This window comes from Rattus norvegicus, chromosome 6, assembly GCF_021556685.1.
Source record: "Rattus norvegicus strain SHRSP/BbbUtx chromosome 6, alternate assembly SHRSP_T2T, whole genome shotgun sequence".
Lineage (NCBI taxonomy): Eukaryota > Metazoa > Chordata > Mammalia > Rodentia > Muridae > Rattus > Rattus norvegicus.
This window is the reverse complement of record NC_141539.1, coordinates 22746984-22767500: the sequence shown is the minus strand read 5'-3', so window position 1 is coordinate 22767500 and position 20517 is coordinate 22746984. Positions and strand designations below refer to the sequence as shown.

Genomic DNA, 20517 nt, shown 5'->3' with positions numbered 1-20517 from the left:
CTCTGAGCAGCTGACGTTCAACAGCTGGTTCAGTGGTTTACTGGACCTAAGTTTATCTCCAGACCCCGGGCACCAGGGTCAGGAAGGAGGTAAAATTCAAGGCCATGCACATGTCTATGCACAGTCTAGTGATAAATTCTCCACAAAGGCAACAGAGAGGAGACAGGTCTCATTAGTGTGTTTCCACATATAGACACTCTTAAGATGACTGACCTCAAGTCCCCAGTGTCAAGTCAATGGGGTCGTGGAATGCTGCAAGGTTGACAACTGACTCCCAAAGCTGCTGTAAGAACTCTCTGCCCCAACCCACTGATAAGTATCCTTACACAGAAAAACAAAATGGTGTCCTTCCCATAGGGATTTTTCTAGGAGTTGTAGAGATGGCTCACTGGCTAAGAACCCTGGTTGCTCTTCCAAAAGACCATGTTTGGTTTCCAGCACCCACAGAGGGGCTCACAAACATTTGTAACTCCAGTTCCAGGGGATCAGATGCCCTCTTCTGGCCTCTGTGGGCACCAGGCATACATGTGCACATATGTGCATCCAGGCAAAATACCTACACACATTAAAATAACTTTTTAAATCTGTTTTCAAAAATAATTTTCTGTTATTTATTTAAGAAACCAAATTAATTCCAGAAATCTTTCGAGGTAGTACAAGACAGTAAACCAAAAGTCTAAGAGTGCTTCAGAAGCAAGATGGCGTCAGGCTTTCTGTGTGGTGATAGAGGGGCCCAGAGAAGAGAACAGCACAATGTAAGCCACTCAAATGGAACGGCGAGGTTGGTCAGCAGACAGCCTAGCCAGACCCCATGGTGGAACAGGGAAGTCTACAGACAGGGACAAGAAAGTGGACAGGGAGGTATTTGTGCTTGTGAGCCCTAAGTACCACAACCAACAGGGCCGAACCCATGGTTTGAGATCAGTGAGAGCTGCTTACATTCAAAGCATTAGTTACAAAACCTTGGGTGATTCACTCTTGAAGCCAGGAAAAACAACATTCCCTCCACCCCACCCGGTGACGCTGGGGTTTGCTGGGAGGGCACACTGAGACTTGAGTGCGGTGGTTTGAAAGCCATTAAGTGTTTTTATCCATCAAATGCTATCATCACTTTGTCCAAGGCCTTTGGGAATCTGAGTGTTGAAAGTTGTTGAGTCAGTGTGGAGTTGGGAGGGCAAGGAAATGGCAGCCTCACCCCTGCAGGGAGGGGCCCAAGTCCTTGTACTCTTTATTCCTATGCCACAAAATAGAGATACCCAGAGGAGCCATGGGGGACTCTGGAGCAAGGTAATGACACTGTGAACAAAGGTGGTACTTAGGGCCTGGGGTGGGCCGTCCCTAGACACTAGGATGTAAAACCTGGTTTAAAAAAAAAAAAAACCTAGAAATTAAGGAATCATTTTCAATAATCAGGGGATCCTTTTCCACTCTCTCTTTTTCCTCCTCTTCCTCATCATTCTCCTCCTCTTCCTTTTTCTCTTCCTCATCTTCTTCCTCTTCTTCCTCCTCCTCTTCCTCCTCCTCCTTTTTCTCTTCTTCCTCTTTCTCTTCCTGTCTCCTCCTCTCCTCCTTTTCTTCCTCCTCTTCCTCCTTTTTCTCTTCTTCCTCCTCCTCTTCCTCCTCCTCCTTTTTCTCTTCTTCCTCTTTCTCTTCCTGTCTCCTCCTCTCCTCCTTTTCTTCCTCCTCTTCCTCCTTTTTCTCTTCTTTCTCCTCCTCTTCCTCCTCTTCCTCTTTCTCCCCCTCCTCTTCCTCCTCCTTCTTCCTTCTCCTCCTCCTTTCTCCTTTCCTTTTTTTTCTTATTGCAGTGCTAAGAATGGAGCCCAGGGCCTCAAACATCCTAAGCAGACCTCCTCACACTGAGCTATGTCCCCAGCCCTGAGTATGTTTTTCAAATGAGTTTAATTTAGCTGCATATTTTCCTTCTCTGGTCCTAAATCAAAGAACCATGTACTTTTTAACAATCTTATCCTGCTCCTAATGTGACTGAATTCATCCTGTGATATCCCAAAGCCAAATAAGAAATTCTCTGATACAAAGTTTTCATTTTAAACGACTAGTGGGAAACTTGATCTAGTGGTGCTTGCCATAGTCCTAGTCACCCCAGAGGCTGAGACAGAGGTGGCTTGAGTTCAGGAGTCCAAAGCCAACCGGAGCAACCTGGCGAGACCTACAAATACAAAAGCGACAAGAGAAAACAAAGTCATTAGTAAGCCAAGCATGGAGAGAGAAACAAGAGGATTGGGAGTTCAAGACCAGCTTGGTTTACATAGCGAGCTTTGAGGCTAGCCTGGACTACAACAACGACAACTAAAGGAGGAAAATAAAAGTATAGCCCATCTTTGGGTTTGTTTGTTTGTTGAGACAGAGTTTCTCTGTGTAGCCCTGGCTGTCCTAGAACTCACTCTGTCGACCAGGTTGACCTTGAACTCACAGAGATCCAACTGTCTCTGCCTCTCGAGTGCTGGGATTAAAGATGTGTGCCACCATGCTCAGCAGAAATACCGTGTGCGGGATTGATTGTGAATCGGAGCAAACGTTCCCTTAGCCTCGCTGCTTTCCAGGGTCTGAGTAAAGACCGAGACTGGTTGGTGTGCTCTTGTCCAGCCGTAGTTCTGTATTTCCGTCAGTCTAAGTTTTTTGTGGGTTTTTTGTTGTCATTGTTTGTTTGTTTGTTTTCCTTTCATAGCGGTGTGCTGGATGATTCAGGAGGGAAGATACTTGTTCGGAAAGTTGCTGGGCAGTCCTTTTACAAAGGAAGCTACTCGAACGGAGTTCAGTCTTTATCCTTACCCAGGTGGAGAGAGTCCTTCGTCGTCTCAGGTTTGTCACACCCTGAGGTCACCGCTGGATACCGGCATCCGAGGTGACACCATGATGAAATGTGATCTTTCGATTGCTGCTGTTACTTTTGGCTTATGGCCTACTCGTTTCAGAAATATATCAAGCACTATTCTAAAAATTAGAATTACGAAACTGGTTATAATTACTTGAAAACTATTACCAAGTTAAACCTGGAAACGCTAAACGCATCAGTCATTCGTGTTAACTGCACCTCAGCTGCCTGCAAGTCCAAGCAAACTTGGAGTAAAGTGAATTACTTTTTTTTTTAAACACTAATCCTTCAGGAGAGCCAAATGTACCCCACACTAGACCCTCGAGCTGTCTAGGAGATGGACAGATGGAAACAGAGGTTTGGAGGGGCATTGAGCCTCAGTTCTATTTCAGATTACTTTGAATTTTTGTTCAATTAATTGCTTACTACTTATTTTATGTATATGAATATTTTGCTCGCATATAGTGCATGTGCACCGTGTGTGTGTGTGTCTAGCGCCTAGGGAGGCCAGAGGAGGCTTTCAGAACCACTAGAACTAGAGTCGTGGACAGCTGTGAGTCATCATGTGGATACTAGGAACGCACCTCAGGTCCTCTGCAAGATCAGCAAATGCTCCTAACCTCTAAGGCATTGCTCCAGCCCCTCAACTCGAATATTTTGAAAAGGATAGGTTACATGGCCCAATCTCCCTGGCGTCATGGTACACTGGCCTTGTCAAAGGGCTATACTGCCAGTTTCTTTAATTGATGCTGATAGCAAATTTGATTTCTTGGCTAGTATAATATATATCCCCAGGGCCAAGATATGTATATTTAATTAGCAAGCAGAGTGATTCTTGTGTAACTTATTACCCTGATACATTACCTCAGCAGTTCTAACACCCATTGCCCATCCTAGCTTCACACGTAAGGCTGTAGTTCTCCAGGATCCCCTCGGGGTGTCGGATCTGCAGTTTGTACAGTGTCTGCGTGACCTCTGCACATCCTCCCCGAGTACTGTGTCGTCTCTAGGTTCACGCAGCTAACACCGTGGACGCTGTGAGTAGCTATTCCACCCTACTGCTCAGGCAATAATGACAAGAAAAGAGTCACAGGCAAGCTCCATGCAGCTACAAATTGTTTCCAAGTATTTTAATTGCAGATTAGTTGAATCACAAATTTGGATGCTACAGAAGCCGAGGCAAGCTGGAACTGCAAAATTATAATTTTCCTAATTATGTCATTCCTTTCACATTAGTGGCTAGCGTCTCTCCCCCAACACCCCCACACGATGTTGTTTTTAATGCAGACTATGGGCTCATTCAGGGTTCTTTCTTTTAAATATACTATGTTATTATCTACCAGAGCCGACAAATCATTATTTTTTTTATGTCATGTCTCCTGAGAATGACCAGAGCAAACTGTTCCTTGTGCCACATTTGAAATGGAGCACGAGATAATGTCCTACACTCACCTTACCCTTCTGTCGCCCAGGACCCCAGTCTCCTATTTTCTCTGACCTCCCAGAAAGATTGAATGCGATTGGATTATTCTAAGGAGGAATCCCCGACCCCCACCCCATGTAAGGAGAAAGGTCTTCTGACCTCCATTAGGCACCTCATGCTCCAAACCCCCGTTATTTCCTCCGTCCATCGAAATTGACAAAAGTGAAAACAGACCTTTCAAGGTTCTTCTCCAATTGGACGAGCTCTGAGCCCGTGGCATCACACAAATGAGCTTGGTTTCTTTGTCAGATCAGGGAAGGAACCAACCACAGGGTAAGTTGTAACAAAGCCTTGTAACCAAGAGACCAAAGGACAATGGCAGTGCCTGGTTGAGCAGAGAGAAAGACAACCTCCACATAAGAGTTGTGCCTAAGAGAAAGTTTTCAAACTTACAACTCAGCCTGCTCTCCAGGCATTGCAGCAGGGCTTTGAAGAACGCCTTTATTCCCAGAAATGAGAGACATTGAGTGTTGGGGGTTTCGATGTTATTTGCCCTTCGTTTTTGCAATAAAAATCAGCTTAATAGGTTGATTCTCTATAAATCTCAACTTCCTCCGCCCCCTCATTCTACCTTGTGACATTTAACAGAAGAGGACTGTGGCCAAAGATAATAAGCACTTGTGCTTGCACAGTAAGGAGGAGACCTCTTTCAAATGGATGGAGGGAGGGCACTGTCTGCATACAGTTATAGCCAAGGATGCTGAGTGATTCCGAAGTTCGCAGCCAATGAACATAACTAGATTGGGTCAGAACCCTCCTCAGAAGGCTCGGGTGCTGGCGCGACCTTTTACTAGGGTTTTATTTCTAATTTTTATAGGTCACTATGCTTCTTTAATTAATCTACTTTGGGGATCTGGCAGCTGTCAGGGAGAGGTGAGGTGTGTGGCTCTGGTCTGCACCATCCTGGGACAGTGTAGGTTTGTGAGAGGTCACAGCAGGTCCCCTCATACCTCGCTGCTGTTCTTTGATCCACATTTCAGACAGCTGAGCTGGTGCTCATTTGGCTTCTGAACAGAAACACAAAGAACTACCTAACTTTAGTCGTAAGAATAGGAAAACAGTGGAGGGATACCTCTGCCTCCCTCTCTGTGAACTCCGTGTGGCCCACAGCCAGGAGGCCCTTGTGAGGTCCACACAGCCTCAACCCAGGTCTGCTCAGAGCAGGCCCCAACATGGCTGAAGACTTGGCAATGACCCATTCCGCCCCCCAGATGATTTTAATGCAGTGGTGTAAGACGCATCCGTAAGCCAGGGCGTTTGCCCCGTCTTTGCCTTTGAGTGGAACTCACAGGTGATGTCTGAATAAGTGTATGTGTCTTTGTGGGGATAAGCGGCTCCAAATACGTTTTCATTTCATTTTTCATTTCTGTAACTTTCTGGAGGCCACATCATTATTTATATTTTCTCAATAAAAAAATAGAGTCTTGAAGGTTATAGCAGCTAATTAAAAGTAAAAATGAGGCCTGGGGTGTAGTTCAGCAGTATAGCCCTCACCTAGCACGCACAAAGCCATGGCTTGCTTCCTAGAACCATCAAAAAGAGGAAAAAAAAAAAAGAAAGAAAAAGGAAAATAGAAATAGAAACCCAGTTTTTCTTAGGCTCAGGTGCTCCCTGAGACCTCCCAATCTTTGTGCAGTAGGATAACTGTCACATTCCCGGGCTGTCCTCCGTCCCCCTCACTCCATTCTCCTCACGACACCACCCCTACCATTCTCCTCCAGTATTTCCTAGTGTTGAGAGATTAATGCTTTTATATAAATGATAGCAAGTGATACTGCCCACAACTAGAGCACGGGGATCACAGCAAGGGGCGAAGTCCCTTTGGGGCTGGAGAGAAGCATCCGGTGGTTACGAGCACTTGACACTCTTGCAAAAGACTGGGTTCCAAGCACGCTAGTAAGGGGGCTCATTAATGCCTACGGCTTTAGCGTGATGAGATCCAAAACCTTTGCCTGGCCTCCACACACGCACGTGTACATACACAGAGGAAGCCTTTAAAGACATTTCCTTGTATCATAACTACATGAGACACTGCTCATGGCCCTGAGATCTTCACAACTATGCACAGACAAATGAACTTGTCGTGGCTCGGGGAGGAGACCATCTGCATTCTGCTGGCACTTTCGATTTAATTGTAGAACAAGGTCCAGTGTTGGCATCTCTTGGAAATTAGATGGTTTCACAGGAAATAGCCTTCCGGAGCCATTTTAGTCATCCCAGGACTGATGACTATTTACTACTCTGCCAGATCATCAACGATCCACCTCTGGTCTTCTACTGTGTCCTTGTTAGACAAGACTGCTCTTTCTTCTTGCCTTGCATCTAGCGTCTTGACCACCAATGGTTACGTTCAAGGAGGACCTATACAAAACTGCTATCAATGCCTTGGATTTCAAATGGGTCCCACAGGGTCAAGGTAGTGAGAGGTAGCTATCCAGCCACAGACAGCCAGTCCAAGACCTAAAAGGAGCTTAAGTGGAATGTTCCCCATCCATCTACTGTTGCAATTGAACATCCAAAGCCATGTGGGTGAAAACCACTTAGCTTACATGTCACCTCTTCGGGAGCAAAATAAGAAACTCTGAGTCATGGGGACTTTATTGCTTCCGTTCTATTATTAATAAAAGCACATGCTTTGCAGGAAAACAAAATGCCACTTGACTTTCTTATTGCAATCGACAACTCCGTGCAAGGGCGACAGATGCTATGGAACTCAAGAGAGATAAATTAGAGATAATCCACTTGCCGTCACCGAGAGATTTGAAAACCCGCCCCAGAAATAAATTTCGTTCTTCTTTTTTTTTTTCTTTTGCAGAGAGTAAGCCCCAAAAGGGAGTAACCTATCCATCAACTCTTACATATTCATCACCCAAAACTGCAGCGGCTAACGCAGGCAAGTGTTCGCGTGTTATTTCATCTGAGCCGAGCACATAAGCACGGCGTCGCGCACTAGACAATGATATGGAAATTAACATCTTACCCAGCCAAGCTCCGCTGACCTCCATGACGCTTTAATCAATGCCAGGAACCTGGCACCCAAATCAATGTGACCAGACAGCCGTGGCTTGGGACTGGAATGTGGTTTCTGTTGTTGTCGTTCTCACAATTCGATATTGGTCCGCATCTGTGTCATTTCCATTCGGAGTGACTGCGGCCTTGAATTTTATTGCTTTGTTACTTTAGACCGTGATCAGACCTTATGCCTAGAAACATTTCCTGGCAACTCAAAGGGAAAAGGCTGCCTCTCCTTAGCGGTAAAGCAGAGGGCAGGAAGGAGAGAGGATGATGGGCCTTATCCACTAACAGCAAGCGATGCAAAATGCACGTCTCTGGGCCTTAGCCAAGCCAGCCTCCTCGGGAAGGCAGAGACTAAGAAATTGCTCTTCCTGAGTTTCTGTACTAAATCCAGAACAGTGCCCTCCATGGTGCTCTTTTGAGAGGTGCTTTGATTTCTCGCACAGTTTGTCTCATAGAACTCGGTGTTCCAGAAACATGGCAGAGAGTGGACTTGGTTCACGTCCTGCTTGTGGTTGTAGGCTGGACCTGGCTCTGGAATTTCAAGAGCTGGCGTTTCTTGACTATTTCCTGTGTGCAAGGCACTGTGACAGGATCTTTCCCAGGTTGTTTTTTAATCCCAATTCTAGCCAGCGCAAATTACTACCAATATACCCCGTTCTTAGCCCTAAGGCACAGTTTTGCAGACAACACAGTTTAGAGAAAGTTGTGTAAATTTCTGGTGACAAACAGCAAGGGGGTAGCAAAGGTCGAGAGTCAAACGCAGACAGTGAGGCTCCAAACACCAGTCAGTCGCTAAACTACAACTGACGAGCCTTCCCGAGCACACCGGAGGTCGCCTGTCTTCCAGCTTGCCACCGCCTCACCTATACCTCCAGTGACATTTCAATCACAGATGTGATCCTGATATATTTATTGAGTCGCAAGCACAGGTTCTGTCCCCATTCCTCACAGTGGGATGGTAGCTTAAGAACCAGATCTGGGGTAAGCCCCGTCTTCTTTCAGTGAGGACACAAGGAAGGAGTGACGAAGCTTCCAGATAGTCTGCTTCGTCCAAGTTTGCCACCTCTGCTCCTATGGTGATTTCTGAATAGGTGAACTGTGTAGATAACTGGTTTCTGCTTTATCGAGTCGAGTCGGCTCTCCTCCGGTCCCCACCCCTTTCTGGCATTCCTGGCAAACCATCCCAGGAACCAGCAGTCCCTGCACTCAGAACCCTGGGCTTCTTTCTCTCTGGACTGCCCTGAGGCCTGAGTTGCTCTGAGGTGAGGTTATCCTCTTTCTCCCTCTGCCTGGAGCTGTTCAGAGTCTTTGGACCAGGATGTGCTAATGGCACTGATGACCACAGAGATCTCAAGTGTAGAGAGAGTTGTCATAGCCAGGTAAGCCCCTGACTTCAGATACATGTCAAGACTCTCTCCCTTTTTACTCTGAGGAGAGAGTGCTTCTAGACTTCCAGAATATTCTCCTAGTGCCTCTGCAAAATCCTCTCCAAGGGGTCCAGGGTGTGCCTGTGACTGCTCTACCTCATGAAGACTGTCAGGAAATGGGTCGGCCATCTTTACCTGTTCTTTAGGCTTGGAGAGACCGCAGAAAGGAAGGAAGCACACTCTCACCTAAACACCCACACACAGTATGGCTCTTGGCCCCTCCTATTTATTTTTCTTGCTCCTTTTCTTCTGTTCACTGCTTGGGGAGACTTGGGTCTGCTGACTGCACAGATCAACCTATGGGAAACTCAGGGACAAAGTCCCTGGTATAGCAAGCGTTGTTCAGGTCCTTCTGGCTTCAGCCCTCACTCCAAACCAAAAAAGGGGTAGGGCCACACACAATGTCTGGTGAGCACAGCTCTGAATTCCTGAACTGCCAGAGCCTGAGGCAGAGAAAGGCAGTATCTTCTGTGTTTCAGATAAAGGAGCTCACCAAAGAAGCCTTTAGCGATTTGCCCAAGGGTGTGACTGATCGTAACTGGTTCCTTAGAGACTGGTGGGTTGCAGCATCCTAAAGCAGGTAACAGTTGTAAAGAGAGAGCAGGGAGTCCGTACAGGTAAGAGATGCTGCCTTGGCTTTTGGAACCCATGTGGTTTCAAGGCCCAGGTATTAGAGGCCTGTCCAAAGCTCCCCTTATCCACACCAGCCTTGGCCAAGCCGAATTGTCTCCACACAGCAAACCCTTATCTATATGCCTAGGTAGCATCTTTGACATAGCACAGTGAGTGCCTCCTCCTTCCATTTAAGTCTATAAAGTATGCAAAAGCCACAGTGGTAAAACACAACCATCATTGTTGTCACCTCTCCCCATTATCATACCGCCTCCACCTCCTGGGCCCTATCACCAGATCTTATTGTCTGTTCCTTATTTCACGATTGTCCGCATCTCAAAGAGCACATTTCTTCTTCGCCCATCCATTCTCTCACAGTTACCGAGTACCTTCTGTGTGCCAGGCCCAAGCTAAATGATGTGTGTGCCAATATCAAAGGCATGCATTCAAAAGGACGTGCCCACACGGGGCGAGTTCTTACTAATTTAAATAAAATGTCCCAGTGAGAACTGTGAAAGAGTAGCCTCATTGCTAAGTTTAAAAAAAAAAAAAATCCTTTAGTGGGCAAAACAGAAAAGAGGTGGATTCAAGGCCACCTGTGGCTCAGGTCTCAGCATGCAGCATAAAACGCTTACTAGGCTCGCAGAGAATAAGTTAACAGGTAAATCAGGTTACGATGACCCCCAAAAGCATAGCCAAGGTCTTCGGTGGCAAATTATCTCACTTGAACCCTGGAAGGTGTCTGGTTTGCCTAGCAGGGCTCACGCTGGGGACTGATATTACCTGAAATGTAAAGGCTGTCTCTCCCAGGCAGTTAGCAACCATTAACTGGGCAGCTGCTACTTGGCCACTGCCTCTATTTTCTCTGATCAAAGAAATACAAATGGGTAAGTGTTGATTTGCATAAATGCTTGAAAAAACTGAGGAGGCACATTTCTGGTGTCAAAGAAGACTGAGGAAATCTGCTACACAGAAAGTGCCAGGAAAGCACCCACCTGCCTCCCCTTGGCTGTTTGCTAAGCCTTGCCCTAAAGGAGGTGAGGCTGGTTTCACCATTAAGTTTCACTTCCCAGGCAACTCCTGCCTTACTGCCTGTATGCACCACAACACACACACAAACACACACAGGCACATACACACACATACACATGCACACAGGCAGGCACACACACACACACAGAGGCACACACAGGCACACACACATACATACACACAAGCACACACACACACAAGCACACACACACAAGCACACACACAGGCACACACACACATACACACACATACATACACACAAGCGCACACATACACAGGCACACACACATACATACACACAAGCACACACATACACAGGCACACACACACAAGCACACACACACAGGCAGGCACACACACACACAGGCACACACACATACATACACACAAGCACACACACACACAGACACACACACACATACACATGCACACAGGCAGGCACACACACACACATACATACACACATTCACACAAGCACGCACACACACACAAGCACACACACACACAGGCACACACACACACAGGCAGGCACACACACAAACACACACACACACACACACAGGCAGGCACACACACAAACACACACAGGCACACACCCATACATACACACAAGCACACACACACACACACACACACACACACACGCTGTCACCACCACTGACAGTAAGCCTTGGTGAGATCGCCACAGACCTTGAGATGCATTTGGAATCCTCAAGTGACCAAGGTCCACCTTTTACTTTCTTCCCTTTTGGTGGACAAAGAGTGTGGGTTTGGAGTCAGCTGGCCTCGAGTTCAAACCTTGTCTCTACTTCTGCTCATCCTTGCAAGTGGGGATGCTTCTTGGCCTCTTGAAAAGCCTGTCCCTTAGCTTAACATAGGAATATTTGTGTCCACGTCCAGGAAGGAAATCTTCACCAGGAATGTTTACATAAAAATCCTCTCCAAAGTGGAAGAATACAGTAGATGAGCAGGAGATCTTAGACCTCCTGCCCTAGTGTACAGTCCTAAGGCTTAGAATGAGTCAGTGGTGAGAAGAACCAACACTCAGACCTATGGGCATCTTGGCTCTGTCCTGGTCACAACTACAAGGCACACTGCTGTTCACTGCAGAGGGGAGACATACACGGCATGACTTCAAATGTCAACTCCTACCGTCTGTTAGTTCTACATGTGCAATGCACAGGTTCAAGGACTTACACACTTCACCCAAATTATGGAAGCAGCCCTGCCAAGTAGACATGGCTGTCCCCATTCATAAAATCCAGGTTCCGTTAGCTTTAGAAGCAAGGCTGGGAAGGGTAGGGCTAGGAGCTCAATCTGGCTGGAGCTGTGGTTCTTATATCAAAAATCACGGCCCATCTGAGACAGCTTCTCAGGGAGCAATTCCTGGTGGTTGCATTAGTAACCCCCTGAGCTCAACTCCATGGAACTGTCAGGGTTAGGGAAGCCTGGGGCTCCATCTGCTGCTAAGGAGAGGCAGGTCCTGGAGAAGCTGCTTTAGGCCACGTCCAAATGAGAAATGCACTGGGAGCTTTCTGTGAAAGCTTTGGAAAGGAGAAAAAACTTCCATATATCTGACACCGCCTGCGGAAGCCACTAGGCGGGGTATTGTGTCAGATTGCTCATAATGAACCAAGAGTGAGATATTCAGTAAGGAACTGGGAGAATTATGATCGAGATGGTAGCATCGTCTTCCTCCGTAACAAAGGCGGTTCTAATTAGTGACAGAGAGTGAACAAAACCATAGACAGAGACGTGACTTTTGAGTAAATCAATCGAGCATTTGAAGGCAGATGTGTCCAGGGATTATCGCCTACCCTCGTGATAGTTAATCTCCGTCTCTCTTGAAAACGAATATTCACAAACAGAGATGACTGGGGTAGTCAGAAGCCTAGTAGGATCTGGCCAACGGAGTAAGGAAAAGATAATTGCGATTTTCGAAGTATAATATGTTTATGATAGGAAGATGTTCTAGTAAAAGCCTTACTTTGTTGCATGGTGGATGAATTAATGACTTGAAAGTAAAACTGTACTTGTCTGATAGTTTGTAACTGCCTCTCCAAACGATCCTGTCCGTTGACATCTACGAGCAGTTCTACTTGGTACCCCCTCCCTAGATGAAGCCTCCAAAAGGCAGGCCCACATCTCCCTTAAGAGGTGCTAAGGTCTTCTCAAATCAGCATGAGGCAGAGGATCCCTCCTGAGAAATTAAAGACTTCTCTGGGACTTATTCTAAATGGCTATCATTTAAAGTAAAAGAAATGTCACCCATCAGGCAGGCTTGGCTCTGTTCCAGGATGGTGAAGGCCAAATGAAGCCCAGAGGCCCTCCATGCTCTTTAGTGATCATCTGGCCCAGTCTTCTGACTGACTTAAAGATGGCCAACTGTTGGCAAGCAACAGGGTAAATAAAAATGAGAAGTTGCTTCCTAGCCACAAGAGCAGTTGGAATGTCTGAACCGAACCTCGATCCTGGGTTTGTTTGTTTGTTTGTTTGTTTGTTTGTTTGTTTGATCTGGCCTTCTCTCCCAAATTTGCACTGTGATTTCACCTCTAGGGAGTGACAGTGTCAGGGTGTGGAAGGGAGCAGGTGCCAGTACCGGGCAGTGGGTCTGAACACCCCATTTTGTCTGCAGGGGTATAGCTCTGACTCTCTTCTAGGATGCTGTACCGTGTACAGTGTCACATGACATCAAGGAGCAAATAGGGTGGAGAAAGAGGCATCTTTTGACCTCAGGCATTATCCCCCTGGCCTGCTTCTCCACAAGTGTAAAACACATCAGCCCCAAACACAATGATTACTGACTAGAGCCAGGATGCTACAGCCCCTTCAAAAGATACTGAAATCCCTACCACCAGGAGAGGACCTGAGTGTGCCCTTATACAGAGAGGAGCACATTGCTACTATGATTAAGGGTCTTGACATTGGATATTTTCCTGAATTATCTGGGTAGGCTCTAATACAATTGCATACATCTCCATAAAAGGAGAGAGAAATTCCTTCACACCCTGCGAAGAGGAGATCGCATTACAATAGGATTGAGGATGCTAACCTTAAAAGCAGCCACAAACCGATCCAGATGAACTAGGCTGATACAGAAACACATTCTACCCTCAGGCTTCCTTGAGGAAGTTCGGTGCTGCTGATGCACCTAGCTTGGCCCAGTAGTCCTTACTTTGGAATCCCAGACCCATAAACGGAAACCATAAAACAGAACCCTGTAGCTTTAAGTCTCCAAGCTTAGGGCAGTGTATTACAGCAACACCAGGACACCAGATTCCCAGTTATAGAAGGTGGCATACTCCACTTGGTGCCCAATAGCCACTGGCAGTAAACCCAGAGCTGAGGGGTATGAGCATGAGGGCGACCATTATGGCTCTCTATGGCCCTGGTCCAAGGTCTCCAATATAGTCTCCAGCATTCATCGGGTAACCTCTCTTGCCCTAAACCTCAGGGAGACTTTCTGAGCAACCGGAGCACTAGCAAACTGAGACTCGCTTTGTAACTAGAGCCTTGGCTCAGCTCCCCACACTCTGGGAAATGACCCCCAACTCGAACTCACAGATGGCTCAGAGGTTAAAAGAGCTTGCCGTTCTTGCCGAGGACCAGGGTTCGATTCTCGGTACCCGTGTAGGGCAACTCAGAACCACCCATAACTTCAACTCTGAGGGAAAGGACTGACTCCCTCTTGAGGCCTATGCTGACACTACACTCAAATACATAAGCCCCGCTCGAGTACATAATTAAGAATTAAAATAAGGGGTTGGGGATTTAGCTCATTGGTAGAGCGCTTGCCTAGGAAGCGCAAGGCCCTGGGTTCGGTCCCCAGCTCCGAAAAAAGGAACCAAAAAAAAAAAAAAAAGAATTAAAATAAACCTTAAAATAGCCTCCCACCCATACTCATGCAAGCAGCTGAAACCATCCTCAGTGACTGAAATATAGGACGTCAAAGTAGGAGGCGACCCTTTGGGGAAAAGGGTTCCGGGACAGGGAGATGGTGTGAGAGAGTGATGGGAAGTGAACTGTCCCAGAGTCAGTATACGCACACACAAGGCTATAAAAGGAAGGGCCAGACACGGGCTAAAGCTTCGTAATTTAGAAGAGCCTAGACGGCCCTTGCCAGCGGGTTATTCCATCATCGCAGGTATTGGCAAGACATCTGAGGCCGGAAGTCAGCTGACTGCTCACGAACCAACCCAAATCAACATGCGCTCTAAGACTGAGCCATGGGGGGTGGGGGGGTGCTGGAAGTACCATGCTTCTAGAAGCCAATTACGACTGAGATAGCAAGGTTATAGAACGGGGAGAGAGAGAACTAGTTGTTAGAAGGGGAAACAAACCATTGCTCGCGGGGCCTGGCAAAGTAATCTGGCAACTAATCCGGTTCCTCCTTTCCTGTGTTGCTATGGTTTTGAACTGTAACCTAAACGTGTGGTTTAATCTTTTGTTGATAGGCTTACTGCTCTGAAATTGTACGGGCTGTTTATATAGACTCGAGTCTCCATTGCAACCAGCACAAGTTTCTGTTAAAAGCCAGTGGTGTTCAGTGAATGTTTATTTGACTTCTGGTCCTCCAAGTCCCACCAGGCTGTTTTGTGAGCACCAATGCAATTCTGTTTTCTTACAGGTGAGACCACAAAAGCCTATGAGAAGCCATCTCTTCCAGGGACAACCGCACAGCCTGTCACCCTGTCACAGGCTCTAGCTACCCCAGTAGCTGAGGCTACCCACAGAGCCACCTCAAAGCCATTTGCAGCATCTGTCACAAGCAGCTCCCGACCCCAACCTGTGGGCCACAGGAGTCAGGAGATGGGTGAGTAGATTGGCCGTGTAGCACAAGAGAGGAATGGTATATCCTTAGAGGAACAGCGGTTGGGGGACCTGAGTATGCAGTGCCAGCTCTTAGCCTTTTGGGTAGTGACTCGGGAATGTGTGAGACCTTCACCAGGGTGAGAGGCAGCAGGGTCCGTCTTCCAGGTTCAAAACACGATTACCATCGCCATACTTGGGAAGGTCAGATAGCATGCCGAAAGCTCACTTGAAAAAGACAGTAGGCTTCGCTCTGACCATTGTTGTGCTCCGGATTTTGTTTCCTGAAATAATAAACGGCCCACACCCAGGAGTCTTTAGATGTCGAGAATAAACCCAAAAGACTCCCTTTAGGAGGCCAGATAGGCTGTATCTGCTTGTCACATCCACGGGCCTCTGTCTTCACCACCCAGAGATAAAGAGCACCTGGGTCAGTTCAAATAGTTTTCTGGTCGGGGAGGGAGGAGGGGACGGGAAGTTGTGCAACGGGTCGACATTATCTCAGAAGGTTTCCCTGAATAGTTCCTGTCTGGTGACACGTTCTCCTTCTGGGAGGAGGTCCCCAGGACTTTTGTCAGCCCGATCCAGTTTTCAGTCATCGCTGCCATGAAGCCTGACCCTCCCCTTCCCCAGCAGAGCCTCCACATCTGTCTGTCCACTCAGCCTTTTATTTTCTACAGAAGTCGCACTTTCAAAGCACAGGGCATTTTTCTGAGTAACTTCCACACATTAGCTTACTGGGTCAGGGTCGTAACAGCTCCCCGGAGCAGACCTGTATGACTCCTAACTTAAACAAATGCATTGTTACAGTGACTAAAGGGAGGACAAAGGTGGTAAGGGGAAGTGCCCGAGGTCACGTGGGGTGGGTGAGCAAGCAGAGCAGGAATCCAAATTCCAATGCCTAGAGCCCTCCTATGCCATCAGCGAACTCGTCGGGACAGTAGGAGCCGCCGTAGAGGACAAAGTGGCCAGATTGGAAGCTGCTGGGCTTCCCTGATTTAATTTAATTTAACTTAGTAATTAATAGTAACTGTCAGGATGCACACCAGGTGAGCAGGGATAGCACACACTTGACCATATTCTTGTCGATGATTCCACCATAAACACTCTGCCTCATAGATGCCTCCTGGAAGTTGGGACCTGAAGGTCCCGAATCAGAGAATCATAAGAATAATTTTGTAAAGTTTTGAAACACATCAGACAAGCCCCCCCAGTCCCTCTTGTTTTTACTATTACACTAATATTGACACGCGTCATTGATACCTGGCAGGAAAGGGAACTCTTCTAGGGTGCTGTGTCGCCAGGGCTCACAGGCCTCCCTGGAACCAGGGCTTTTTCTTTATTACATCCCAAGTACTTGGCTCTTGAGACCTCGGTTCCTTCAGATACATTCAAGTATCTGAACCGGTAGTTGTCTCTCCCAGGGGGCATCTTATGTAACAGCACGGTGAGTTCGTGGCTTGTTTGCTTGGCTTTGCTTGCAGCTTGGAAGTCTTGATGCCAATTTTGCTGAAAAAAAAAAAGAAAAAAACCCTCAAAAAACCCAAAGTAGTGACTCCCAACCTGGCAGAGGCTTGTTACTCCTGGCTTTGGGACAGGGGCTTTGGACAGCAGCCTCCCAGCCCGCCGCCAGTGTTCTCTGTTCATGCCCACACAGCACCCGCTTCTCTGCGACCCACACACTGCTGGGCAAGCCCTTGGACAGCGGGGGGGGGGGGGGGGGGACCCGCGGGGGTGGGCAGGACTCTGTGCAGCAGGCACCGCAGCTGTTAAGACAGGAGGCCGGAGTAGGCAGGGACAGAGGACTTCTCAAACATCGCATTGTCCACTCGAAGGCAATCCGCAGCCAAGAAAAGAAGACACTGTTCACATCCCATACAGTCTCGGCTGGCTTAAAGTTCACATGCAGAGGGTGGTACCCATAGAGTTGCATGGCCCCCGTTACAAATTCTAGGACAGTTTCGTCACTCCCAAAGAAGCCCCATTCCTACGCTCGTGAGCCTGAACCACCACCCCCTTGGTCTTGTATCAGCCGTCCTTAACACCGGGCTACAACCCAATGACCCTTTCCTGGGGTCGCCTAAGGTCGTCAGAAAATAGAGATATTTGCATTTCAATTCATAACAGTAGCAGAAGTACAGTTCTAAGGCAGCAATGAGAGTAAAGTTTCGGCTGGGGGTCCCTGAGGAACTGTCTTCAAGGGTCACGGCATTAGGAAAGTTGAGACCCACTGTCCTAGCTAAGCATCTACCTACTTTTATGACCGACTCTCTTAAAAGAAAAGCTCACGTTAAGCACGGGAATTTTGCTTTGTACTTTGAGTCTGCAGTTTTTAAGGTGAGCTTTGTGGGTCCCACATCCTATTCCATCGTCAAATGGTTGCAACCTACCCCCCCTACTGTGTGCCATTGTTCAGTAGAGGTCCAGGAAGACGGTCTGTAATCTCGATCAGTAATGAGAGTTTAAGTGGTCCTCTGTCCTTCTATGAAAGATAATATATACTTAATGTGGGGTCCTGTGATATAACTCAGTGGAACCCCGGGTTCCACTTCCAACATCACAGATGTCTCTCTTGAAGGATAGCTGTGGGCACTTGCTGAGATATTTTAACCCAACTACAGGAACTAACGTTTAGTCGGTAAATGACTACCTTTTAAATTCTAAAATGCTGAAATAGTTTGCCCAGGGGTAAGGAAACACTCCTTTATAGTATCAACTGATAAGCCAGTGGTTACTGTATGTTTCCCTTTATATGTGTGACTGAAACAGAAAGATTCTAGAAGGAAATGTAACTCGGATGCTCAAGCAAAGCGTAATTCATTTAAGAAATATTTTGAATGTCCATTATGCAACAGAAAACATTCTAGGATCTTGGACTATATCAGTGAATGCCCCACCTCAACACACTAAAATTCATTACTAGTCCCTTCAGCTTAGGACACCCGACACGTGTGTATCTGGGACAGGGACTGTGTGTGTTTGAGGCCTGACAGTCATCTTTGTCCTACACTGAGGTCAAAAGCTTCCGCTCAGACAGAACACCACACCTTAGACTCCAAGTGCTTCTCAACCTTCCTAAACCTGCAAAACATTGATACAGTTCCTCATGTTGTGATGACCTCCCCAGTCAGGAAATTATTTTTTGTCCCCACTTCATAACTACAACTGTGTTACTGCCGTGAATCAGAATATAAATATTTGATATGCAGGATATCGAATGTATGATATCTAGGGGTTGCGACCCACTGGTTGAGAACCCTTGCCTTAGAGGCCAGTTAACAACAAAAAGAGTAAGCACTTTGAAGAGAAAGGAGCTCTCTCAGCATGTGAAAGAACGCTCAGGTGTGGGAGGACTCCCAGGAAGAGGAGGCCGGACATTATGGTCCTTTCACTGACCATATGCATGTACAAGCAGAGGGTAGGAGTACTAAGCCAAGAGCCAAACGAACAGATATGTCTCACAAGATAGGAATAAGGCTGTCTTCATGGGAGAGTCCGAGGGTGGTTCCAGAGCCCCCAGGAGCACCCAGCCCTAGAGAGAGCCACCCAGAGAGCCAGATCCACTGCAGTAGTTAGAAAAGATGACTGCGAAGAGAGACAGTCTGCAGCCCCAGCTGTCGAGTCCGCTGGGATCTCGCAGACGTATAAAGCGTATAAAGCGGAGTGGTCACTTGTAGCATTGGTTTCCCAGTCAGGTTCACTCTAAGAAGCACTTTGGTGTTCACTGCTGATTAGCGTTAAAAATGTATGCACGATGCAAATAGACCATAGGGGGTAAAGAGCGCCGCCTACTGACAAGGCGGAGAAATGGCAGGGCCAATCATTTGCCCTCCAGCCCTGCCTGAGCAAGGAAGAGGAGGAGGACAGGGGAGGGAGACCGCCACTGTCTATCAGTGAACTCCTTCTTGCACTCTCCCTCCTCACTGCCACCTGTGAAAGTCTTTCTCCCTTAAGGTGTCTGGAGAAAGTTTTTCTTAAAACCCAATCTTTTACAAGACAAGCATTCCTAAAGAAAGAAAAAAATTTAAAAAAAAGAAAAAAATGGAAAAAGGCCATGACAAGGCTACACCAGAACTATAAATGGCCAATAAATATATTCTTAAAAATATATGCTACTGTATCAAGAACCAAATACATGCCGTTTAAACAGAAAAATGTCTTCCAGAGAGAGAGAGAGAGAGAGAGAGAGAGAGAAGTCTCTATTTCTCTCTCTCTCACACACACACACAGACAGAGATAAGAGAGACAGAGAGGTAGACAGACAGACAGAATTCATACTGCAAACTGAAACACACAGCCTGGGCATGAGTGTGGAGAAATGGCAGAATTCACACTTCCAAGAAAGAAGCGTAAGGTAAGTATTACCCGAGGGTGAGAACGGGCATGAGATGTGTTCATGGGAAATGAAGTTTACTTGCCCATCATTAGACAGACAGGTAAAGTTTCCATGCATCCGCTCCCCTGGAGTGTAGAAGAAATGTGAGCTATTGTATTCGGCAAAATGCTATTCCTCCATAAAGAAAAATGCAGCTACGGCATTTTCAAGAAAAATGGAGTCAGAGCAATAAGGATACATACGTATATATAAGATGCTACAAACTAAACTGCCAACTGCCAATGCTTACCCTTAAAATTAATAAAAACAAATAACCAAAAAGCTGGTATTCATGGGCACTGGCTGGCACGAGACTGGCCTGTGGTAGGTTGCTCGCCAAAGAAGTGAGGTGCAACATGGGCTTCCAGCCTGGTCCTGCACTTGTGTGTTTGTATGTGAGATCATGTGTTATATTGCTACATACCAAAATCAGAGGCCAGCAGCTGCTGGGTAGACAACTAGGGATGGCTCCTTGCCGTGTGTAGTATGTGGAGATAACGGCTTTACAGGGAGCCTAGGTTATTTTTATGACTTGTACAAATCATAAAACTGCTCTGCAAAGTCAAAAGGAGGGGGGAAAAATCCACCACAGATAGCCCTAAAAGACATTAGACTCTTCTCCTTATCTTTTGTCTCAGTCAGGATTTCTATTCCTGCACAAACATTGCAACCAAGAAGCAAGCTGGGGAGGAAAGGGTTTATTCAGCTTACATTTCCATGTTGCTGTCCATCACCAAAGGAAGTCAGGACTGGAACTCAAGCAGGCCAGGAAGCAGGAGCTGATGCAGAGGCCATGGAGGGATGTTTCTTACTGGCTTGCTTCCCCTGGCTTGCTCAGCTTGCTCTCTTATAGAACCCAAGACCACCAGCCCAGGGACAGCACCACCCACAATGGGCTGGGTCCTCCCCGCTTGATCACTAGTTGAGA

The 20517-nt window shown here is 47.0% G+C and overlaps 1 protein-coding gene across 1 annotated transcript in view; it reads left to right on the top strand.

Annotated features, from left to right (window-relative positions):
- The window catches only part of Vit (vitrin), a 118868-nt gene that overhangs the window by 60807 nt on the left and 37544 nt on the right, over positions 1-20517 (top strand). Inside the window, 3 exon segments of the mRNA NM_001431887.1 lie at positions 2687-2820; positions 7132-7209; positions 15033-15218. Of these exon segments, the coding sequence (NP_001418816.1) occupies positions 2687-2820; positions 7132-7209; positions 15033-15218 (398 nt within the window).